The sequence below is a fragment of the Carettochelys insculpta genome, chromosome 14 (assembly GCF_033958435.1).
Source record: "Carettochelys insculpta isolate YL-2023 chromosome 14, ASM3395843v1, whole genome shotgun sequence".
Taxonomy (NCBI): domain Eukaryota; kingdom Metazoa; phylum Chordata; order Testudines; family Carettochelyidae; genus Carettochelys; species Carettochelys insculpta.
The window spans coordinates 95,328-118,530 of NC_134150.1; the positions used below are offsets into that span (position 1 = coordinate 95,328).

The 23,203-nt window shown below is 46.1% G+C and overlaps 1 protein-coding gene across 1 annotated transcript in view; it reads right to left on the reverse strand.

Annotated features, from left to right (window-relative positions):
- Positions 1-23,203, reverse strand: part of CALB2 (calbindin 2) — a 74,591-nt gene that overhangs the window by 20,911 nt on the left and 30,477 nt on the right. The window contains exons 4-5 of the mRNA XM_075008842.1: positions 7,569-7,649; positions 2,210-2,266 (exon numbers count right to left, since the gene is read on the reverse strand). Coding sequence (XP_074864943.1) covers positions 2,210-2,266; positions 7,569-7,649 — 138 coding nt within the window. The remainder of the gene's footprint in view (positions 1-2,209; positions 2,267-7,568; positions 7,650-23,203) is intronic.

Consider the following 23,203-nt stretch of genomic DNA (forward strand, 5'->3'; position numbering starts at 1 on the left):
GGAAGTCAATGGATGTGATATATCTTGACTTTAGCAAATCTTCTGATACAGTCTCCCACAATATTCTTGCCCATACATTTAGGAAGCATGGATTGGATGCATGGATAGAAAGCTGGCTAGATGGTAGGGTCCAACAAGTAGCAATGAATGGCTCAATTTCTGGTTGGCAGAAGGTTTCAAGTGGAGTGCCCCAGGATCAGTTCTGGGTCCGATATTGTTCAACATCTTTATTAATGACTTGGGTGAGGGGATGGATTGCACCCTTAGCGAGGGAGACAGGTAGATACATTGGAGGACAGGGATAGGGTCCAGAGTGACCTAGATGAACTGGAGGGTTGAGCCAAAATTAATCTGATGAGGTTCAATAAGGACAAGAGCAGAGTCCTGCACTTGGAATGGAAGAATCCCAAGCACAGTTACAGGCTGGGGACTGACCGGTTAAGTAGTAGTACAGCAGAAAAGGACCTGGGGATTACAGTGGATGAGAGGCTGGATATGAGTCAACAGTTGTGCCCCTAGAGTCAAGAAGACTAATAGTACATTGGGGTGCTTTACGAGAAGCATTTCCAACAGATCTAGAGAAGTTATTATTCCCCTCTATTCGGCATGGATGAGGCCTCATCTGGAGTATTGTGTCCAGTTCTGGAGCCCCCAGTATAGAAAGAACACAGATGCATTGGAGCGGGTCCAGTGGAGGGCAACAAAAATTATTAGGGGGCTGGAGCACATGACCTGTGATCTCCATGAGTTTTCAAAGAGGCTGAGGGATCAGGCTTATTTAATTTGCAGAAGAGAAGAGTGAAGGGGGATTTGATAGCAGCCTTCCCTTTCCTGAAGGGGGGCTCTACAGAGGATGGAAAGAGACTGTTCTCAGTAGTGACTGATGACAGAAAAAGGAGCAATGGTTTAAAGTTACAGAGGTGGAGGTGGAGGTTGGATATTAGTAAAAACTACTCCACCAAGAGGGTGGTGAAGCACTGGAATGCTTTACCTAGAGGTGGTGGAAACTCCATCCCTAGAGGTTTTTAAGTCCCGGCTTGACACTGGGATGATTTAGTTAGGGTTGATCCTGTTTTAGGCTAGTGGCTGGACTCGACGAACTCCTGAGGTCCCTTCCACCCCTAGGATTCTATGAGTCTCCATCCCTTTTTAATGATTACTGACATTCTGTTTGCTTTTTTGACTGCAGTAAGTGGAATTTTAAGACTAGTATGTTAACATAGACAGCCTGCAAATAGCCTTATAATGTAGGGTAATATAGTCAATATATAGTGACACATGCTTTCGGCCACCACCCACAGGGCAAAGCAGAAATCAGTTTCCTACTTTAACAGCATTGGCTCTTTAAAGACTGCACCAAACTGCCATGGAAACTTTGGGGTTCCTTTACTGTAGTCACTTAGGACAATGCAGTGCCATAAAGGAGTGGTCTTTAGTGTATATTCTACTGTGCACAGGGTCAAATTCTGTTATTTTGCATTCATGCAACCCCATTGGTGTTTAGGGGAGTTGCAGAGAAATAAATGGACAGAATTTGACCCTGAGTTTGTCTGGTGAGTTTTATTTCTAGGTTTTTCTGAACTGTTGGAGATCTCTCACCTTTATCAGCTCACCTCCCCAAGCTATTTTAGAGCACTTGAGTAACAGCCTCAGAAATTCTTGAATGCTTCACAGCCTCCAACTACTGGGTACCCAGAACCCAGCTCTGTTTCTGCCAGTATCAATGACAGTTTTATCATTTGACTTGAATGGCAGCAGGAGTAGGCTCTATATGCTGAAGTACAATACAGGCTGAAGAGATCAGGAATTGCAAAGGGACAATGAATACTATCAAAACTTAATGTCTCATAGACTGAGTAATCATAAAATATACCAGAGCTGATCTTCTGGAGTTCGATTTTGTGCATCTGGTACAGATGTGCAAAACTGATCTCTCTGGGGTCAGCTATCATGTGGAGTAAGGGAGGTCAACGAGAGAGTACAGAGGCGAGGTCTATACGAGGGAAATAAGTCAGTTCCGATACATTGATTCTAACTATGTAAATGCGGTAGCTAGAATTGGGTATCTGAAATTGACTTATTTCCCTAGTATAGACTTATCTTTAGAGAGTGACTCTCAAGAGAGCTATGAGATGGTAAACTACTGCCCCCACCAACAGTATAACCCCTTAAAGTCAAATCTCCAAGACAATCTTCATTCATCTCTCACCTTAAGTTCATTGGCTTCTATGTACCCACTGCGATCAGTGTCATATTTCCGCCAGGCCTGCAATGAAAATGCCACACATTAGTACAAATGAAACTTCCTAAGAACGTAACTGATGTTTACTGAGAAACTGATAGCTCTTTGAGCTAGAAGATAATGGTGTGAATGGGATCTAACAGCTAGAATCTGAAACTAGACCAATTCAGACTAGCAGTAAGAAAAAAATTAACATTAAGGGTAGTTAACAATTGGAATAATGTACTTAGGGACCTGGTGGATTCTCCATCACTTAAAAATTTTAACTCTAGTTTGGGTGTCTTTCTGAAAGATCTAATATAGGTCAAATAGAAGTTATGGGCATGATGCAAAAATTACTTGCTGAAGTTCTGTGATCTGTGTTACACAGGTCAGATTGAATGGTCATAATGGCCATAGCAACTTCATGATGTACTTGTTGAGAATTCACTGATTTCACTGGAAACTGCATCCACCTGACATTAGGGCTGGATCTGGCCCAGTACACAGCAGTGCAGTGAATGTACTGGGACTACCCTATCAGCTTTTCCTTTTTAAGTAGCTCCTCTCTTGGCATTGGGAATGGGAATAACTAAAGCTACCATGACAACAAACTCACAAAGTATGAAGTCCATTCTCCTACAATATATGTATTGTCTCAAAATTGACTCGTCTATCTCTAATACAATAAGAGCTATCCCAGAACTACCTGCACCAAGGTCAAACAAAACCCAACCTGTTTAGGAGCTTGGTTCAATGAGCATAAACCTATTCTGTAGTTGTGGAGGAGTCAGAATGTTACCCAGTAAACAACAGAGGTGACAAGGGGAAAGGGAGGAGCTGTAGAAATGTGCTTTCCCCCCTGCCCCGCAATTGGTTAGCATTATTGTTAATGTCTGTCAATCTCAGGTCTGATACTGCACAGGTGGGCAATAATTTTTGATGGGGGAGCCACTCCAAGAATTTGTTGAGTGGTCAAGAGTTGCACTCTTCTATGCAATCAATGGAGAAGGTGCGGGGTCTGGGATGGATGTTGAATATAGAAGGGAGCTTGGGAGCAGATTGGAGTAAAGGAGGAAGTGTGGGGTCTGGGAGGGACTTTGGGTGAAGGAGGAGGTTGTGACCTGGGCAGGGGTTCAGAAGAAGGTTGGAAGGGTTTGGGTTGTGACCTGAGGCAGAAGGGGATTGTGACTTGAGACAGGAGATTGGGGTGAAGGGTCTGGGAGTGGGAATGGGTGCAGGAGAGATTCTGAACTGGATGAGGGGTAAGGAAGAGCTTCAGGGCTTTGAATGTGACGGGGCAGGAAGGGATTGTGAGCTGGGGCAGGGATGTGGAGGTTTGGGTTGTGATTGGGGCAGGAGGCAGTTGTGATCTGGAGCAGGGAGTTGGGCTGTGGGAGAGGTTGGGATCCAGGGGAGCTTTGGTGATCACCTGGAATGCCTGATGCAAGGCAGCAGCAAGGATCCCCTCTCTCCTGCCCTTCACTGTGGTGGTGGGAGCTGGAGTGACCCAGCAGCTGCTTCACTCAGCCTCACCACCCTCTCAGCCTACTGTGCTCCACTTAGCCACAGTAGCAAGAAGCAGAGGGTCCCAGCCCCAGGGCTCTCCACTTCACTGAGAAAGGGTGGCAGGGCAAAACCAAGCAGATTGCTTGGTCTCTTCAGCTCCCACTGCCATGGTCAGTGCAGGAGGGGATGGGTTTGGTGTTGTTCTCTGAGTCAGGACTCCTGGTAATGCCTCAGATCGTACTACTCAGGGGAGGGAACTTTGGGCAACAGGGAAGAGCAGGGAAAGGGGATGCAGGAGGGGTGGGAAGGGGCACAGCAGGGGCAAAGGGCTTGGGGAAAAGGGTTGGAGCAGAGGTAAAGCTGGGTCACAGCCTGTGGCCGGAAGGTTGCCATGTGCCCCTCTAGGGACAGTCCTGCCTAGGCAGCTCCTGATCAGCAGCCCAGTGGGATCCTAAGCAGGCTACCTGGCTGTCCCACCCACCACTCAAAGTGGCCAGCTGCTGGGGCCAGTGTGTGCATCTTTGCACGCTACACATCATGGGGGAAGGGTGACTCTAGCAGCACAGCCTAGACAGCTCCCATTGGCCAGTTTCTAGTCAATGGCAGCTGCGAGGATTCTCAGCTGGAGGCAGGGAAAATGTGCAGAGTCCTCCTTGCCCCCCCAAAGGGCCCACCACATAAAGACACACACATGCTGGCCCCAGCAGCTGGCCCCTTTGAGCAGTGTGTGGGGGATGTGCCAGGCAGGGAGGCTGCCCAAGGGTCTTCTGGACTGCAGGACATTGGTGGCCCAGAATATAGTGATGAGTTGGATCCAACCCATGGGCCATATTTTGCCCATCTCTGTAATGCTGTATCCTTCACTGTGATAGCTGAGTCCCCAGATGAAGTCAAGCCCTTTAAATAAGAAACCCATTTACAGTCACTCTCCATCTCAGGTGTCCATGTGGACCTAACAAATCAAATGCTATTTATCTGTTCAGACCTTCCTATTGATTCCTGAGTTAGTTTATCAAAGTATTTTCCTGTCTTCCCAACACAGTATGTCAGAAGAGGTCTCCCTAAGCGCTATTTTACTGTCTAGCGTAGATTTCCATCACCATCTGGCAAGGGGAGAGGTAAGAGTACTCAGGGGAAAACAATGGCAAAATGTCATGCTCATTAGAATACTCGCTATTGGTATTGGAATCAATAAAATCAGTGGGCTGAATTTAATATTTAAAAGCATATGGTTATTAAACAGTAAATCTATTTGTCTATTAAATAGCAACAGGGGGGGTTCCCATTTCATGGAGTTACATCATATTTGCATGTTATACTTGTGATGTCCTGTACCTTGGGGGAATGCCCTCTGACCCTCCCATATTCCTCTCTGGTCTATAGTTGTGATATTGCATGTAAAGTAGGGCATGTGAGATCACTGGAAAGGTTAGATCCTGTTCTGTTTAAATATGTCTATTGTTTTGTAGGGTTGTCACTAAACATGCCGTAAACTGGGAGATCAGACAGATATTAGGTCCCCAGAAACAACAAAAGGCGAGGAACCAATGCTTGGAAGGCATGTCAAAAAACCATCAACAGCCATTGTCCAGTGAGTGAGATAAAATTCAATGACTCACCTGCCTGAGGCCACACTGGTAGAACTGCTCAACCTTGCCTGGGCACTCAGCAATACCTACCAGTCATGCCTGGATTTTCTTCTAAGTACATGAGAAGGAGGATATAAAACAGAACACAGGGACTGTTCTGTTTACTCTTCCCCATCCCCCATACCACAAACAAGCAGGATGCCAAGAAGACTCCAACAGAGGAGAAGGATAAGTTTCACCCTAGAAACTTGGATCAACTATGAACTGCAATATCCAGCGAGGTTAGAAAGACTGCTTAGTCTAGCTACTACCTAGTCTAATAGCATACAGAGTTTAAACTGTGTACTGACATTTTATTTTCTTTTGGTGACTAACTTTGACTTTTTGCCTATCACTTATAATCACTTAAAATCTATATTTTGTAATCAATAAACTTAACTGTTTATCTTTACGAGTGAGTTTGTCTGATGTGTCATCACTTTGCTCAGGTTTACCAAACCTGGTGCATATCCACTTTCCATTGAGGAAGAGGTGAATCAGTTTGCACTGATCCTCTTGAGCAGTACAAGATGATATATTCCTGAGGTACAGTGCTGGAAGCTGGGGGGATTTGACTGGTGCTTTTGTATAATGCATGAGTGGCTCTGGGAACATTCATGAAATCTAGCTGAGAGTGGGGCTCCACATGCATTTGTGCTGAGTGATGACTGCACCTGGAGGGGTTTGCTGCTTGTCACTAGCAAGGCATTATGAGAGACAGCCCAAGCTGGAGACTTAAAAGGCTCAGTGGTCTCATAGTTCCAGACTGCACCCCAGGATTTCCATCACCATGCTCATTTTCCAATCATTCTTTTAAATGCTTGCATAGTGTTGCTATGCATTTCTCAACAGTTGCTGCACTTCACTAGCTCGTGAAACCTTTTATATTTGCAGCATTCCAACTCTGGGGAGGAGCAGGGATGGAGCACAAATCAGGCAATTTGCAGCACTCCAAAAGCACTGCGAGGGAGGGGAAGGAGTGGGAAGTGCAGGGCTCTGGTGCCTCAGTGCATGAGAGGTGTGTTTTGGAGGGGCGGAGGGTGGGCAGACAGGGTGTCTAAAGGCTGCAAGTGGAACCCCAGTGGGCCACGGGCTGCTGTGGCCCACTAAGGTGAAGGAGGGCTATTCATGTGGCCCACTCATGATTCATGGTTGCTCATCACTGTTCTAGATTGAAAGTTCACCCGAGCCACTGGACTTTTGTTGTGTGAAACCAGCCAACACCAATCTGAAAGAGCAGGAATGTTCCCACAGTTCACTTTGTGTTCATTATAAACAATCTGACTAGCTCAGATACTTGCATAATACCTGTCACCTTAATAATAGGACAACAGAATTATGCCATAGGGTTTTGTGGCAGATCCTGTCTTTCTCTCTACAGCAACTCATTCAATATAATCTGAACTGTTCAGTACAAGCAACAAAGAGGACAAACAAAACTACTGTATTGCCACGTAGGGCTAAACGCTGATCCCATTGAAGTCCAAGGCAAAACTGCCATGAAAGGTTTGGCCTGTTGTGTCCAGAGCTGAGTGGGATGACAGAATTACCTCTGGAATGTAGCTCTGGGTCTTCCAGGTAACAACATGCAGAGGAAGCCAGTATGGCCGCTGGACAGAGAAACCACTCACTTAGAGAGCCAGGACAAAGATTTTGCTGGGCTGTATTCATTAGGAATAGCCACTGCATTTTCCCTGGTAACAGTTCAAGTATATTCCTCCTCCCCTTCCTGACAACCTTTCTCTACTCACCCCCAACTCCCTAAAATACAGGAGAAACATTCTATGTAATTGGTCAGGATTAAAGAAATTACATTCCAAATTCCTTATTTGGCCCTTGAGGCCTGTGGAGATTTAACCTAAGGATGGTTTCAGGAACTGGCAATGGCACCAACAGCCACCACAGCCCCAGGGGCAAGGTGGGAGAGGGACCCAGTGCCCAGCCAAAGGGACAGGACTTAGGGAGTCAGTCCTGCACCCCCACCCACATGCCCCTCAGAGCCATGCACAGAGCAGTGGAACAACACTCCACAGCATTTAAAAGAGGCCCAGATCTCCAGCTTCCACCACTGCTACTTTGCCAACAGTGATGGCTGCATCTCTAGGACCATTTGAAATGCTGGGCCAGGGAAACTGTCTCCTATGGCCCCCCTGTTGGCAGGCCTAGGAACTGGTTCTATTATTATAACAATAAATCCACACTTTACTTACCTCCATGAATTCAGAGCTGCAGCCAACATGCTGTCTGAAACACAACAGGAAGTTCTCCTCTGTGGGCAGGATTTGAGCCAGCTGGCATGTAGGGGTGACAGGAAAGCCATCAGTGAGTAGCGTAGAAGGCATGTCACACAACACAGAGAGAAAGCTTGGCTCATCCACCCCACTGCCATGAAGGAGGTGACAGAACAGGCTTGGATTTAAGTCTTACTGCATCTTTGTAATCGTGGCTGCTTTCACAGACCACTGCCATTTTGCCAGGGATAGTCAATGCAGCATGCTGCAGGAGAGACGTATACCGTGTGTGCTCTCTATCTCTCTCTGTAAATTTTCTTTTGCTCTTAATAGTTTTGCTGTTTTGCTTAACCTAAAATAAATAATTCAGACTGAAATAATATGGCTGCTGTTTGAGCATGTAAAGAACATGGAAAATCCCATCTCCATTGTTTGCAATAATTCTCTAGAGAAAGGAATTATGTTTCAGATCTTCTGTATCTTTTGTTCTCTTCCTAATGAATAACATAGCAGAGTACCAGAGTAACAGAGAGTAAGCCATGCTAGTCTATACACTATCAAAACAAAAAGCAGTCAAGTAGCACTTTAAAGACTAGCAAAATAGTTTATTAGGTGAGCTTTCGTGGGACAGACCCACTTCTTCAGATCATAGCCAGACCAGAACAGACTCAATATTTAAGACACAGAGAACCAAAAACAGTAAGCAAGGAGGACAAATCAGAAAAAGATAAGCAAGGTGAGCAAATCAGAGAGTGGAGGGGTGGGGGGGAAGATCAAGAATTAGACTGAGCCAAGTATGCAGACAAGCCCCTATAGTGACTCAGAAAGTTTCCATCACGATTTAAACCATGTGTTAATGTGCCGAATTTGAATATAAAAGTCAGCTCGTCCACTTCTCTCTCTAAAACGGTGCGATAATGTCTCTTCAGTAACACACATACCCTGAGGTCATTGACAGAATGCCCCATTCCATTAAAATGTTGACTAACTGGTTTGTGGATCTGGAGTGTTTTGATGTCTGTTTTGTGCCCGTTGACCCTTTGTCTAAGGGAGTTAGAAGTCTGTCCAATATACAAAGCATCTGGGCATTGTTGGCACATGATGGCATATATGATGTTAGTAGAGGAGCATGAGAAAGTGCCCGTGATTCTGTGAGTAACCTGGTTAGGTCCAGTGATGGTATTTCCAGAGAAGATATGTGGACAAAGCTGGCAGCGGGCTTTGTTGCAGGGAAAGGTTCCAGGACTGGTGTTCCTGGGGTATAGGCTGTGGCTGTTAGTAAGGATCCTCATGAGGTTGGGAGGTTGTCTGTAAGAGAGAACAGGCATGTCACCCAGGGCCTTCTGGAGTGTAGCATCCTGATTAAGAATAGGTTGTAGGTCTTTAATAATTCGTTGCAGTGGTCTGAGTTGGGGGCTGTAGGTGATGACTAGTGGTGTTCTGTTCTTGGCTTTTTTGGGATGATCTTGGAGTAGCTGGTCTCTGGGTATGCGTCTGGCCCTGTCGATTTGTTTTTTTACTTCTCCTGGTGGGTAATTCAGGTTTATGAATATTTGGTAAAGTTCTTGTAGTTTTTGGTCTCTGTCAGTTGGATCAGAGCAAATGCGATTGTACCTAAGAGCTTGACTGTAAACAATGGATCTAGTCGTGTGTGCAGGATGGAAACTAGAAGGGTGTAGATAAGTATAGCGATCAGTAGGTTTTCGGTACAGTGTAGTACTGATCAGGCCAGCCTTGATTAGTACTGTAGTGTCCAGGAAATGTATCTCTTGCATGTTGTAATCGAGGCATAAGTTGATGGTGGGGTGTAGATTGTTAAAGTCTCTGTGGACTTCTTCTAGAGCCTCTGTACCATGGGTCCAAATCATAAAGATGTCATCAATGTATCTTAAGTAGAGGAGTGGTAATAGGGGACGAGAGCTGAGGAATCGTTGTCCCAGGTCAGCCATAAATATATTAGCATATTGTGGGGCCATGCGGGTGCCCATAGCAGTTCCACTGATCTGGAGGTATAAATTGTCCCCAAAACGGAAACGATTGTGTATGAGAACAAAGTTACAGAGGTCAGACACCAGATTGGCTGTGGTGGCATCAGGGATGGTGTTCCTGATTGCTTGTAATCCGTCTTTATGTGGAATATTAGTGTACAGAGCCTCTACATCCATTGTGGCAAGGATGGCGTTATCAGGAACTTTTCCGATGTTTTGTAATTTCCTCAGGAAGTCGGTGGTATCTCGGATATAGCTGGGAGCGTTGGTGGCATAGGGTTTGAGGAGGGAGTCCACGTAACTGGATAGTCCAGTGGTAAGGATGCCAATACCTGAAATGATAGGGCATCCAGGGTTTCCAGGTTTGTGGATTTTGGGAAGTAAATAGAATAATCCAGGCTGCGGCTCAGATGGTGTGTCTGAGTTAATGAGGTCCCGAGTAGCAGCAGGGAGTTCCTTCAGTAGTTGTAATTTATAGCAGAGTACCTGTTACATTTCTGTCTTGTGACCAGTTCACTAGGTCATAATAGCCTATTGCTGCTTCCAGGTAATAGAGAGAAGCTATTAGCGCCATGATTGAGATCTGTGTTAAGATCCTGGCCTAAAATTTTGCTGGCAGCCTAGAATGAGGTTTGTTACACTGTAGCACACCCCCTGCACTGATCAGGGAGTTTGAAAGTTCTGTGGCTCTTTTTCACTTTGTCACACCAGTATCCTTGAAGACGCTGAGCCCAGGTCTTGGAGTCAGGTGGTTAAGTGCTGCCACAGAACTAACTGGGGAAGGCTAGTCATAGTAAACACTTTGTTCTACCTAAAATGTTTATAAATGTGTCTGGTTTACTCTTAATTTGTGATTATTTGGGGGGCAAATGAGTCCTTACATGTATTAGTATGTAGGAAAATTGAAATGCCAAAGAATCCTAAAAACTCAGTTTCATCACACTGTTTATACTTTGAATAGTAACAAAGAGGAAGCCGTGCTAGTCTATACACTATCAAAACAAAAAGCAGTCAAGTAGCACTTTAAAGACTAGCAAAATGGTTTACTAGGTGAGCTTTTGTGGGACAGACCCAGTTCTTCAGACCATAGCCAGACCAGAACAGACTCAATATTTAAGGCACAGAGAACCAAAAACAGTAAGCAAGGAGGACAAATCAGAAAAAGATAAGCAAGGTGAGCAAATCAGAGAGTGGAGGGGTGGGGGGAAGGTCAAGAATTAGCTTGAGCCAAGTATGCAGACAAGCCCCTATAGTGACTCAGAAAGTTCCCATCACGATTTAAACCGTGTGCTAATGTGCCAAATTTAAATGGTTTAAATCGTGATGGGAACTTTCTGAGTCACTATAGGGGTTTGTCTGCATACTTGGCTCAAGCTAATTCTTGACCTTCCCCCCACCCCTCCACTCTCTGATTTGCTCACCTTGCTTATCTTTTTCTGATTTGTCCTCGTTGCTTACTGTTTTTGGTTCTCTGTGCCTTAAATATTGAGTCTGTTCTGGTCTGGCTATGGTCTGAAGAACTGGGTCTGTCCCACGAAAGCTCACCTAGTAAACCATTTTGCTAGTCTTTAAAGTGCTACTTGACTGCTTTTTGTTCTGTTTATACTTTGAGCTTCTTTCTGTTTGGACAGGGAAAGCAAGATAGACAAGTTCACATGTGAGTCCTCAGGCAGAAAGCCAGGTGCTTGCAAGGCTGGGGTTTCAACCACAGGAGGGAAATGTTTACATCTAGATAAAAACTATTGTTATTGACATTTTTAAAGGAAAAGCCAGGCAAACATTTGCAATGGAATTAGAAACTTTTAAACAAAGCCTTACATTTGAAACTTAAAGTATCTGTCATCCCTTTAAAGATCAAGACAGGACCACAGACAACTGTTCCAAAGATTAACAATCTGAATGGGCTGTAGATAAAACTGAGACCCAAAATTTCTGAGGTTTCTCTGTTTTTTGAATCAATTCAATTTTCCTTTTCTACCTGCTGTTTGCTGCCCTTTTCACAGCTGTCTTATTAACTTTAAGTCCTTTCTCCCGAGATAGCGTCCGTGTCCTAATCAAAGGGCTGGACAAATTTTAATGAGGCCTGTGCAGGCAAGCATCTGAAAAGATTTCTTCAGAAACTCAGGACAGTAGGAGCCTCCTTTGTATTAGGAAAATATTAAAGTGGAGCTTCCAGGTAAAGCAGGAGAGCAGGTAGACCCATAGCAGACAGAGTGACTGACTTCCTTGATTTTTTCATTTAGCGGTAACAGCTGAAAGAAATCATATTTCTAGCCACTGAGAACATCCTGGCTATCCAGCTGGCACTGTCATGACAGCAACTCACCACAGCAATTTCATTCTCTCTGCAGGTCAGGCCAAATTTAGGCCTGGTGTCACTCTACTGACTTCAACAGGGAGGAGTTTGGCTTAATGAGTACTCAGATTCTGTAAATCTGCAAACTGGGGAGCAAAAGCTCGTATAGTGCCCACAGTCCTGTGTATATCTATGTATACACAGCAGCCATGCTTGTCTAAGCCTGGCCCCACTATTGTGGGGAACTTTCCTGGCTTCTACACTACCGAGCCCATGGTTACACTTGTCCCTGCCTTTTAAAAGGGATATGCTAATAAGCCACTTTGGCAGATGCTAATGAGGTGTTCTCATGAATATGCAGTGCCTCATTAGCATAATAGCAGCCACGTGCATTTCAAAAGTGCCGCTTTCAAAATGCATGCTGCTCGTGTAGACAGGGCCTTTTGAAAGGACCCCTGGAATTTGAAAGCCTCTTCTTCTCAAAACCAAATGGGAAGAAGGCGCTTTTGAAGTCCGGAGGTCCTTTTGAAAGGCCCCTGTCTACACGGGCGGTGCACATTTCGAAAGCGGCACTTCCAAAACGTGTGCGGCAACAATTATGCTAATGAGGCACTGCATATTCATGGAAGCACCTCATTAGCATCTGACAAAGTGGCTCATTAGCCTTTTTGAAAGCTGGGGGCTAGTGTAGCCATGTCCCTGGTGAAATAGGCTAGCGAAAGGATCTGAGTACCCACTCCCTTCTCCATTACCAAGAGGCCTGCCTGACCCTGAGGGCCCCTTTTTCACTCTTCTGTGTGGCAGAGTCCATGTAATCCCAACAAGGCTGCACCCATGATTCCCTGGGGCTCAACCTTAACCTTGTTGTGATCATCTAGAGAAGGGTCTAGGGTGTCCCCACTCCAAGGTCCTCCCCCCACATTGAACACTTCCTTGATCCACTGATGATTACATACAGTTCAAAGCACATACAATTCATTAAACAACTATTAAAAAAGAGAACAAGGAAAAAATGGAAAAGGTAATGGAAAACATATTATTCCACTCTAGGTGCGTCTACATTAGCCCCCTTTTTCGAAGGGGGCATGCTAAGCAGGCAGGTTGCAGGAAGCTAATGTGGTACTGCAATGCATATGCAGCACCTCATTAGCATAATGGCCACTGAGAGAACTTCAGAGCTGCTAAGTTTGAAGCACTGATAGGCAATGTAGCCGTGGGCGCTTCAAAGTATATGCCGAACTTCAAAGTTCCCTTTCTCCCAAAAAGTTTAAACAGAATCTGAGTATTCATTAAGCCAAACTCCCCCCCCACCACACATTTAAAACTTTTTAGGAGAAAGGGAACCTTGAATTTCGGCACGTACTTAGAAGCACCCGTGGCTACACTGCACTTCACTACAGTTTAGTGCTTTGAAGTTAGCAGCTTTGAAGTTCCCACAGTGGCCATTATGCTAATGAGGTGCTGCATATGCATTGCAACACTTCATTAGCCTCCACTGACCTGCCTGCTTAGTATGCCCCATTCAAGGAAGGCAGCACAGTGTAGATGTGCCCTCTGTGGCACTGAACCCACACAAACAGCATCTCTGGAATATCAGGGCAGGTCTCAGCCTGTTCCTTGGAGGTCCCAGGTCTCCTTCTCAGGACAGGTACTTGCTCTCTGTGGCAGGACCCATCTTCCCAGTGTCAGCCCTTCTCCAGTCTGGCCTGCAAGGACTCTTACTTGGTGGGTCCCTTTCACTGAGCTCTACCCAGAGTCTCCCTACAGCTCAGCACACCCACCTCCAGCATACTCCAGACCCTGCTCCTCTCTCTGCTATGCTGCCTCCAGCACTTGGGCTGCTTCTCTGGCTCTGTGGATTCAGCCTGACTAGCAATGTGGCTCTGCTCTCTGTTCTGTGTCTCAAGCTCTGCCCTTTGCACTGTGGCTTAGGGTTTCTGACTGCAGCTCTCCTGATAGCATGGCTCTGCTGCTGGGCTGTCTGGCTGGCCTGACTCTCCTCTCAGCTCAGCCCCATGTTGTCTCCTTAGCTGATCCCAATCAGTCTGACCCAGCCAGACCAAGTTCACAGGGAGCACAGGACTCTCCTCAGTCCCTTATTGGCCTCTCCCTCCTGGCAATCAGGCTAACCTGGAGGGCTGGCCTCCGTCCATTGTTCCTGGGGGCTATCAGTCTCAGGATCCTGATTTTTCAAAGACCCTTCCTCTTCCTTTTGATACTAGGAGCTAACCAACTAAAAACTCCCATTCAGTTTTAGGAAGGGGCCAATAGTTCGCTTACGCTTGACAGCCAGAGTCCTCCATTTGGAAAGAGAAATGGTGTCTGGTTCGTGAATATCCCACTCAGTAGAGAAGTGACTAGCTTCAGTTTAATTTCTGCTATCCTAAGGCCTGGGGTGGAGTTGGAGCAGTGCAGACTAGCTGCACTGACAGGAGGCAGGTCTGAGCTACAGCAGGGAGACATGGGCAAGACAACGGGTATCCACCATGCCAGGGGTTGGCAATCTACATCTGTTTAAGGAGTCATTTGCAGCTCCAGGCACTGCTGCCGCTGACTCCTCTCGTGGCAAATAATGGAACTAAATTGAATTGGTTTAATGGCCAGCAGGGTGGCAGGAGGGATATGGTTGTTAAACTAATTTAATTTAGTTTCATTATTTCAACGCGGCCGGGCAGGGAGCCATCTGTCCTGCAGGTGGGGGAAGTGAGTAGGAGAGCTGGGAAAGGGGCAGCCAAGTATGCCCCTGCTGGAGCCACACAGCCCTGCGAAGGGAGAGGTGTGGGGGGAAGGAGTAGTGGCTAGGAGACAGTGGCTGTGGAGGAGCTCATTGCTAGAGGAGCTCATCAGCTGAGGCAGGTTAATCCTGGGGATGTGGGGGGCGGATATGGGGTCTGAGGCCAGTAAAGCCTAGAAATGGGGGATGAATTTGGAGATGAGAAGAATTAAACCTGGGGATGGGGGGTAGGTTTGCAGATTAGAGGGATTAAACCTGGAGAGGAGGTGGTATGTTTTCAGGATGGGAGATAAAGCTTGGGGATAGGGAGGCAGATTTGGAGGCTGAGGCAGGTAAAGCCTAGAGATGGGGGTAACTTAACTCTCTAACTGGTACAATCATTGTGTGCACTGTTCTTATAATAGGGGTGATAAAAAGTACAGTGTGATGTTGTTTATTAAGGACTGTCTTGTATTAGCATGCATAGCAGATCTTGAAGTTTGGATTTTGTAACTGAATTTGAAAAAATGGCTCTTCTCGCTGTTTTGGTTGCAGACCCCTGCACCATGTCATGACTAACACGGGAGCAGAGCACAGTGAGCAGCTGAGGAGAGCAAAGGAAGTTCTGAGCAGAAGGCCTAGTGAAGATGTTGCCAGAGCCAGAGACAACTGTGCATGGTCTTCCTGGGCCCAAGGGTCAAGGGAGGTCCTTGTTTTATTAATCTTTCCATTCTCCCTTATTTTTCTTACAATCACTGTTTAGCTAATTGTATGTGGTTTAAGCTCTGTCTAGGTAATGACCTGGGATGTGGCCAATGCAGAGAGAGTACCTTACCCCTGGAACTAAGTGACCTATGTAAGATCACACAACATGAGAACAACCATGCTGCATTAAACCAGAGATCCATCTAGCCTAGTATTCTGCTTCTGACCGAGGTCAATGCCAGGTGTCCCAGAGTGAATGGACAGAACAGATAATCACGAAGTGATCTTGATGCCTTTAATGACTGGGGTTTAATGTACCAGGAAGTCTGGACCCAGCCTTATTGTGGGCAACAAGCACTCTGCCACTTGGGAGCATGGAAAAAGAGTCCTCAAGGTTATACAGGCTTCTGGGCAAAGGAAGAGGCTGCTAGGAATCAGGCCCTTTGACTATCTGATTCCACCAAGCTAGTGCAGAACCCAGGAAAGTTCCCCACAACAGGTCCCTGTTGTCCTACATGCAATGAGCTGCCACCACTTGAGCTAAAGAAGAAGGCACAGGCAGACGTGTACACCTTTTATGGAAGGCAGTTTGGCCCAGCAGACACAGCATTGAAATGGGCATCAGGAGACTCTGGTTATATTCCCAGCTCTGTCACTGACTTGGTGGGTGACACTGGCAAGTTCTATGCCTCAATTTCCTGATCCATTGAATAGGGATTACAATGATCAATGCAAGAGCCTGCTATTATGTAGATCAGCCACTAGAGGGCAAAAGATTGAGATTCCCCACTACATAGCAAAACAAAAAGCAGTGAAGTAGCACTTTAAAGACTAGCAAAATGGTTTATTAGGTATTATTTTTATTATTATTAGGTATTATTATTTATTAGGTTTATTATTTTGCTAGTCTTTAAAGTGCTACTTGACTGCTTTTTGTTTTGATAGTGTATAGACTAGCATGGCTTCCTCTTTGTTACTACCCACTACATAGTATGCAGCTCACACTTACCTGGGCAGTTGTAGGAGGCAGGAGGCACTAAACAAGTAGCAATCACTACATAGTGCTCCTCACCCCAGCAACATACACTAAATGTAGTAACTTTCACCTGGATGAGAATGACTAAAGTCAGACATAGAGCATGCAATGGATGTATAGGAAAAGTCATTGAAGGTATGAAATTTTCATTCCACCACCAATGGTAGGGAAGCAGGGGTTTCTGGAGAGTGGACCACTTAAATTTTAAAGTGAAATTTCTTTATTTGAAATTATCACCGCTACAGTTACTCTCTGTTATCCATTCAACTTGTTAATCAGGACCCATCCCTTCCAAAATGGTGAGATCTTTCCAAAATGGTGAGATCTTTCCAATATGGTGAGACACTACAGGTAAGCTGCACTATATAGTGTCCCATGACTGAAGGCACCCAGCACTGTATAGTGCAGTGTACCCAGGCACAAAACACTCTATAGCCAGCCATGCCTGGGTACTTTTCACTGCATAGTTTGTCATGCCTGTTTGGTGAGAATCACTAAAGTTAGGCAGCAGGGACTAAAGCCATAAAACACAGGAAAAAAACAACAAAGAAAAATATAAAACACAAAGAAATGGCTGTTCATACTCTTCATCATTTGTATTTTATAGGAAAATGCAGAAGAAAGAGAGTATAATATATACTGGTAACACCCAACACCTGGTCAAAATGAGTCCATCATTCTGCACTGTCTGAAGACTACTACACTGTAGTCAGGGCTACTGCTGTGAATGTGATGAAATCTCCTGAATATCAAGAAGCTTTTGAAGCCTTGGTCAGGCTTCCTGTGAAGAAGTATTTCCTCCAAAGCCAAATGAAGCAAGACTAAGTCTGGGGCACAGATATTAACCTCTTCACTCTTGCCACAGTTCTTCAAATTCCCATAGCTGTCTATTCCCAGCCATCAGGAGCCCTGAAGAAGAACTGGTATTTTTACAGACCAGCAAAGGAGAACATTACTGTCTTCACATGTAATACTGTTAACCCAATTTACTGAGCCCTAATATGGATTACAAAAATATCGATATTATGGGATGAGTATAGCATCAATTTTGAATTTAAAATCTCGAATCAAGGCAAGTCTGAAAGCAGCATGTCCTTAATTTGAATTTGTTAGCCTCCAATAGTGTCCTGTATGTATCCCACAAAGCTACACGGTGTCCTCCAAGTATGGCTGCTTTATTGTGCACCACTGTCAGGTGTGGGGGGAAGAAGGTCAAAGTAAGCCTGCAAAGTATTGATTGAATTAGAATTTGAATTGAAATTCAGCAGCCTGGCCCTATAAATATAAAGGGCGCCCACTATGAAAAATGCCTTTGTCCATCACATCACACCACATTGGTAGCCATCGCACTACATCGGTAGCAATTTTCAGTAGCCCTGTACTGCACTCATGAGCACTCATGGTAGTGATCTGACTAGCAGTTCTCAGGCTCACAAGAGAGCCCCAATTTGGACCCACCAGGATATTCTTGATCTCATTGCCATCTGGGGAAACCAATTAGTGGCGATGAGACTTGGAGTGGCCAAAAGAAATGTGGCCATTTATGATCAGATGGCATGCAGGATAGCTGCCCAAGGTTACTCCCAGGACTCTATGCACTGCTTAGTGAAGGTTAAAGAACTCCATCAGGCCTCTTAAAAATTCCAGAAAGCCAACCAGCGGCCAGGGCAGCTCCATGGACAGGCCGCTATTATCAACAGCTGCACATGCTGATGGGAGTGATCCCATCAGGCAACCTGGACTGAATTACAACACTCGTGCAAGCCATGGTATGGAGTTCGGGGTGAGCCTGGAGGAGGGCGGCCCAGAGGAAGAGGGCAACAGAGAGGAGGAAGGAGCAATGAGCAGAGGACAGAGGCAGTTGTTCCAGACAGCCCGGAGCTCTTCACCATCAACCTGGAACTGGTCCCTTCCACAGCAGGCCCCTCCACGATGTTCCCCTCCATGCCAGTCACCTCCACGCCAGTCCCAGAACCCCCTGGAGTAAGTGTTTCAGAGGAGTAATTATTCTGCATTCTAGAAGCAGGTTGAGGGTGAGTGTAGCTATAGGGTTGTGTATGGGTACAGTTTTCCTAGCTGTGCTTTTGTGTCCCTCAGAACAGCATGTCACTGTTTCTTGAGCTGGAGCGCTTCTCCTTTTTGGCGATCTCCTCAAAGGCCTCATCCAGGTACTCTTGTATTTTTTGCACAAGGTTCTTGGGCAGGCCTGACTTATTGTGGCTTCCACGGTAACACACCTTGCCACGATAGGCAACCAGATAGCAATCTGGTGTCATGGTACTACCCAGCAGCATATGGAAAACACTGAGGCAGAGCACAAGAACCTGACACACTGCTCAGTGGTGTCACAGTACAGCTGCATGGCATCAGAGTCAAGTAAACTTTAACTGGAGAATGCTTGACCTCCGGCAGCAGCAATTGTCAAAGATGAATGAGACTGCAGCAAAGCAGACTGAGGTTGTGGCAAAGCTCGTAATGGTGGTTGCTGAGCAGACAGAGGTCCTGTGATCCCAGCTTCAGCTGCAGAGGCACTCCCAACACAGCAGCTCAGGAGCTGATACACGCTGGCCGGAGTCCCTTGAGGATCGGTTGCTCACCCCCCATTGTCATGGTCCCCACATTAAGTCCCCAGAGAAAAGGTCACCCACCCCTTGTCATTGTGGTTCTTGCAAGCAGGAAGGGAGGGCAAGGCTACCCTGACACTCCAGCCCCAAGGCCACTGCAAAAAGCTCTTCAAGCACCCTTGAGACGGCTTCTTTTCCTGGACACTTAAACCTTTCCTCCCTGCAAATAAAATCATTCCTTTGAGCTCGGTGTGATTTCTTGTCCTGCAGGAGTGTGTGTGTGTGGGGCGGGGACACAAATCAAAATGGATGGGTGTGGGGGAGGGGCAGTACCAGTGAAATCACAGCTGGCCAGTGATACTCCCTGGTCCACAGAAGATGCACGGTTGAGGGAACTGAGTAGGTTGTGGGGGCGGAAGGCACAGATGCCCCCCACATGCATTCTATTTACTGCAACTTAACCCCCTCCCAAGTAAAAGCATTCATTCTTTATGGCACGGTATGATCTATTGGCATTATGGCAGAGAAATACATAGGTAGCATGTGCGTTACAGATCAGTCATAAAGGTGTTTATTAAAGCGTCCCTTATTGCTATATCCTGATTGTGGCTACTGGTGGATGGCAGTGTAGAAGGCTGTGAGTAAGCCCTGCCTATTGCCTCTGTTTGAGAATTCCAGATAGACGGGAAAGTCTCCTGCCTTAATTCACATATGTTGTGCAAAATAGTGCACATTGTAATAACGATGAGGACATTAGCTTCAGAAACATCCAAACAGGTCAATAAACATCTGAACCTCACTTTTAAACATCCAAAAGCACATCCCACAATCATTCTGCTCCTGTTCAGTCTGTGATTAAACTTTTCCTTGCTGGGGTCCAGGGCTCCTGTGCAGGGTTTCATCAGGCAGGGAAGCAGACTGTAAAGCAGGGCTGCCCAATATAACAAGAGGTATCTCCACATTGCCAATCTTGATTTTCTGATCAGGGAAAAAAGTCCCATCCAGGAGCTTTCGGTACAGTCCTGAATTTTGGAATATGCACGCATTGCGAACCCTTCCTGACCAGCCAATGTTGATGGTGGTAAAACAACCTTTGTGATCTACCGATCCCTGCATGGCCATGGGGAAGTACCCCTTTTGATTAACATACTCCAAGGCCAGGTGGGCTGCGGCCATGACGGGGATGTGCATGCCATCTATTGCCTCACCTCAGTTAGGAGAGCCGTGGGCAACAAAGCCATCCACTATGGTCTGTACATCTCCCAGGATCACAGTCTTCAGGAGGAGACACCAACAGATTGCATGGGCCACCTCCGTCACCATGGACCCCACTGTAGAACTGCCCACTCCAAACTGACTTGCCACTGACGGGTAACTGTCGGGGCCTGCAAACTTCCACAGTGCAATTGCCACTCACCTCTGAACCATTAAAGTTGGACTCATTTTGGTGTTGCTGTGCTTCAGGGGGACACCAGCACATCACAAAGTTCCATAAAGGTGGACTTGCACATGCAAAAGTTCTGCAATCACTGCTGGTCATCCCAGGACTCAAAAACGATGTGATCCCACAAGTGTGTGCTGGTTTCTCAAGTCCAAAACTGCCGCTCCACTGTCAGCAATGCAGTCATGGCAGCCAGCAGCCCTGAATTCTTGGACCGCAGTTGGAAGATTTGCTCTTCCAAACCATTCTCGTCATCATCAGCAGCAGCAGCAGCAGCAACAGCACCAGTAAGATAGCTAAGCATCATTGAGCTTTGGAATCGAAGGATAAATTGTGGGACAGTCTCTGTGGTTGCTGAAATGGTCTGTGTTATGAGTCAGAGTGCTCGCAGATCCACGCTTGCGCTAGAATGCTGCAGCAGGAAATGGCGCGAACTCCAGTTAGTGATGCAGTGAATTCTGGGACAGTACTTGGAATTCTGGGATTCCAACATGAAACACCCACAATGCAGTGCTCATGCTGTCAAACTTGCCCGGGGCAATGGCAACGCAGAAATTCAACATGGAAAAAAGGTGGGTTGAATTTCAAGAAGCTTTGTGGACGCTTTATTTGAATTCATAATATTGAGGTTAAATATTCAAATTTATTAAATATTGAATTTATCTCCTAGTGTAGATGCAGCCTGAGAGATTTGGGACAATTGCATATGTGGAAAAGGAGCCTTGCATTTATTTATCAAATCTGGGGACTCATTTTGACCTGGTGCTGTGTGTTACCAGTATTTAATCTCCTCTCTTTTTTCTGAATTTTCCTGTGAAATAAATGTAATGATGAAGAATGTGAACAGTCACAAAACTTTTCTGTTAGTCTATAAGGCGCCACAGGACCCTTTGTTGCTGTTACAGATCCAGACTAACACGGCTACCCCTCCAATACTAGTCACTTATTTGTGTTTTATATTTTTCTTTGTGTTCTTTTCTGAATTAAAATGATTAAGAATGTGAACAGTCATTCCTTTGTGTTTTATATTTTTCTTTGTGGTTATTCTTTTGCCTATATTTTATGGCTTTAGTCCCTGCTGCCTAACTTTAGTGAATCTCACCTAACAGGCATGACAAATTATACAGTGAAAGCTATCCAGGCATGGCTGGGTATATAGTGATTGGTGTCCAGGTAAACTGCACTATATAGTGCTGGGTGCCTTCAGTCATGAGGCACTATACAGTGCAGCTTACATATAGTGCTCCGTAACTGCCACACAGGCAATATTAGAGCTGAACGTCTTTCTATTTTATTTTAATGCAGCTCAGCAGCTGTAAGGACAGAGAAGCCAACTCCAAGTGACCAGTCAGTTCCCCAGTGGTCACCATGAAATGCTCAGCAGACTGTGATCTGGGACTACTGCCTCATTAAAACAATATTGCACAGTTCTGTCTCACAGTTCAGCAATCATGTAAAATACATACAACTTTGCTACCTCATCTCAGATTTGATTTTTTTCCACTGTCCCTGAAAGACATCTGAAGAAGTGAGTTAACTCACGAAAGCTCATGCTCTAAACTTTTCTGTTAGTCTATAAGGTGCCACAGGACCCTTTGTTGCTGTCCCTGAAAAATCAGCTTCATCTTTGACCAAACAGTTGATGTAAACATTTATAGCCTTTCACAAATCTTACTCCAGCAACGTCAATTTTTTGTTCCTGTCACTGTCTAATGCTTTTCTGCATCTCCCTAAACTCTTAGGCCACAGCTACACTAGCACCCCACTTTCTAAAGGGGGATGCTAATGAGCCATTTGGGAGATGCTAATGAGGTGCTGCCATGCATATTGTGGCAGGGTCAGTTTCGTTCCTGGGCCCTAGGTCCTCCGTTCAGTCCACTGGCCCCAGCAGATGAACCCTGTTATCCTTGCTGGGGCAAGGCGGGGTGGTCTGGGGGAACTCGGTCCCCACCCACTCATTCCAGGTTCCAGCCCAGAGACCCTGGATGGCCACTACCAGCAAGGGCCGAATCCCTTTGCCCTTCCCCTGTGGTACTTCTCCCTGGGCCACTTCCCCAGACAATCCCCCCGGTACCTCCTCCCCATAGTGGTAGCTGTGGCAACAAGTCCCCTCCTTTGTTTGGATCCTCCAGCTGACTGGTTCCCCACAGTCTCTGGTTGAGCTTCAGGCCCCCTGGACTGGGGCAGCCCAGCCCCTGGGTTGCTGCGGCTCTTCTCTTTTTCTGTGGCCTCTGGTGTTCCTCCAAGTCTCCTTCCCCCTCCTCACTCACCTCCCAAACTCTCCTTAACCACCCTCCCCTTACCCCCACATGGAGAAGGGCTTATAAAGGTAGCCCTGAGTGGGATCAGCTGGCCCTAATTGATTTAGGGCAGCCTACTCCTCAGCTGCTCCCACTCTAATTGTCAGCTCCATCTCTGCCCTGTTTTTACTCTTTTTTTCTCTCTCCTGGCTCCACCCTGCCACAACATGCAGCACTTCATTAGCATAATATCTGCTGCCTGTGTTTCAAAAGTGCTGTTTTCGAAACGCACACCACCGGTGTAGATGGGGACCTTTCAAAGGGACCCCCCGATTTTGAAAGCCCCTTCTTCCCAAAACCAAATGGGAAGCAGGGGCTTTTGAAGTCTGAGGGTCCTTTTGAAAGGCCCCCCGTCTACGCTGGTGGCGTGTGTTTCGAAAGCATCACTTTTGAAATGCATGTGGCTGCCATTATGCTAATGAGGTTCTGCATATGCATGGCAGCACCTCATTAGCATCTGCCGAAGTGGCTCATTAGCATCCCCCTTTTGAAAGAGGGGTGTTAGTGTAGCCACGGCCTCAGATTTAATACCTTCCTGCATCAGTGAGAGCTGGGCCTCTTGGGTTCAGGG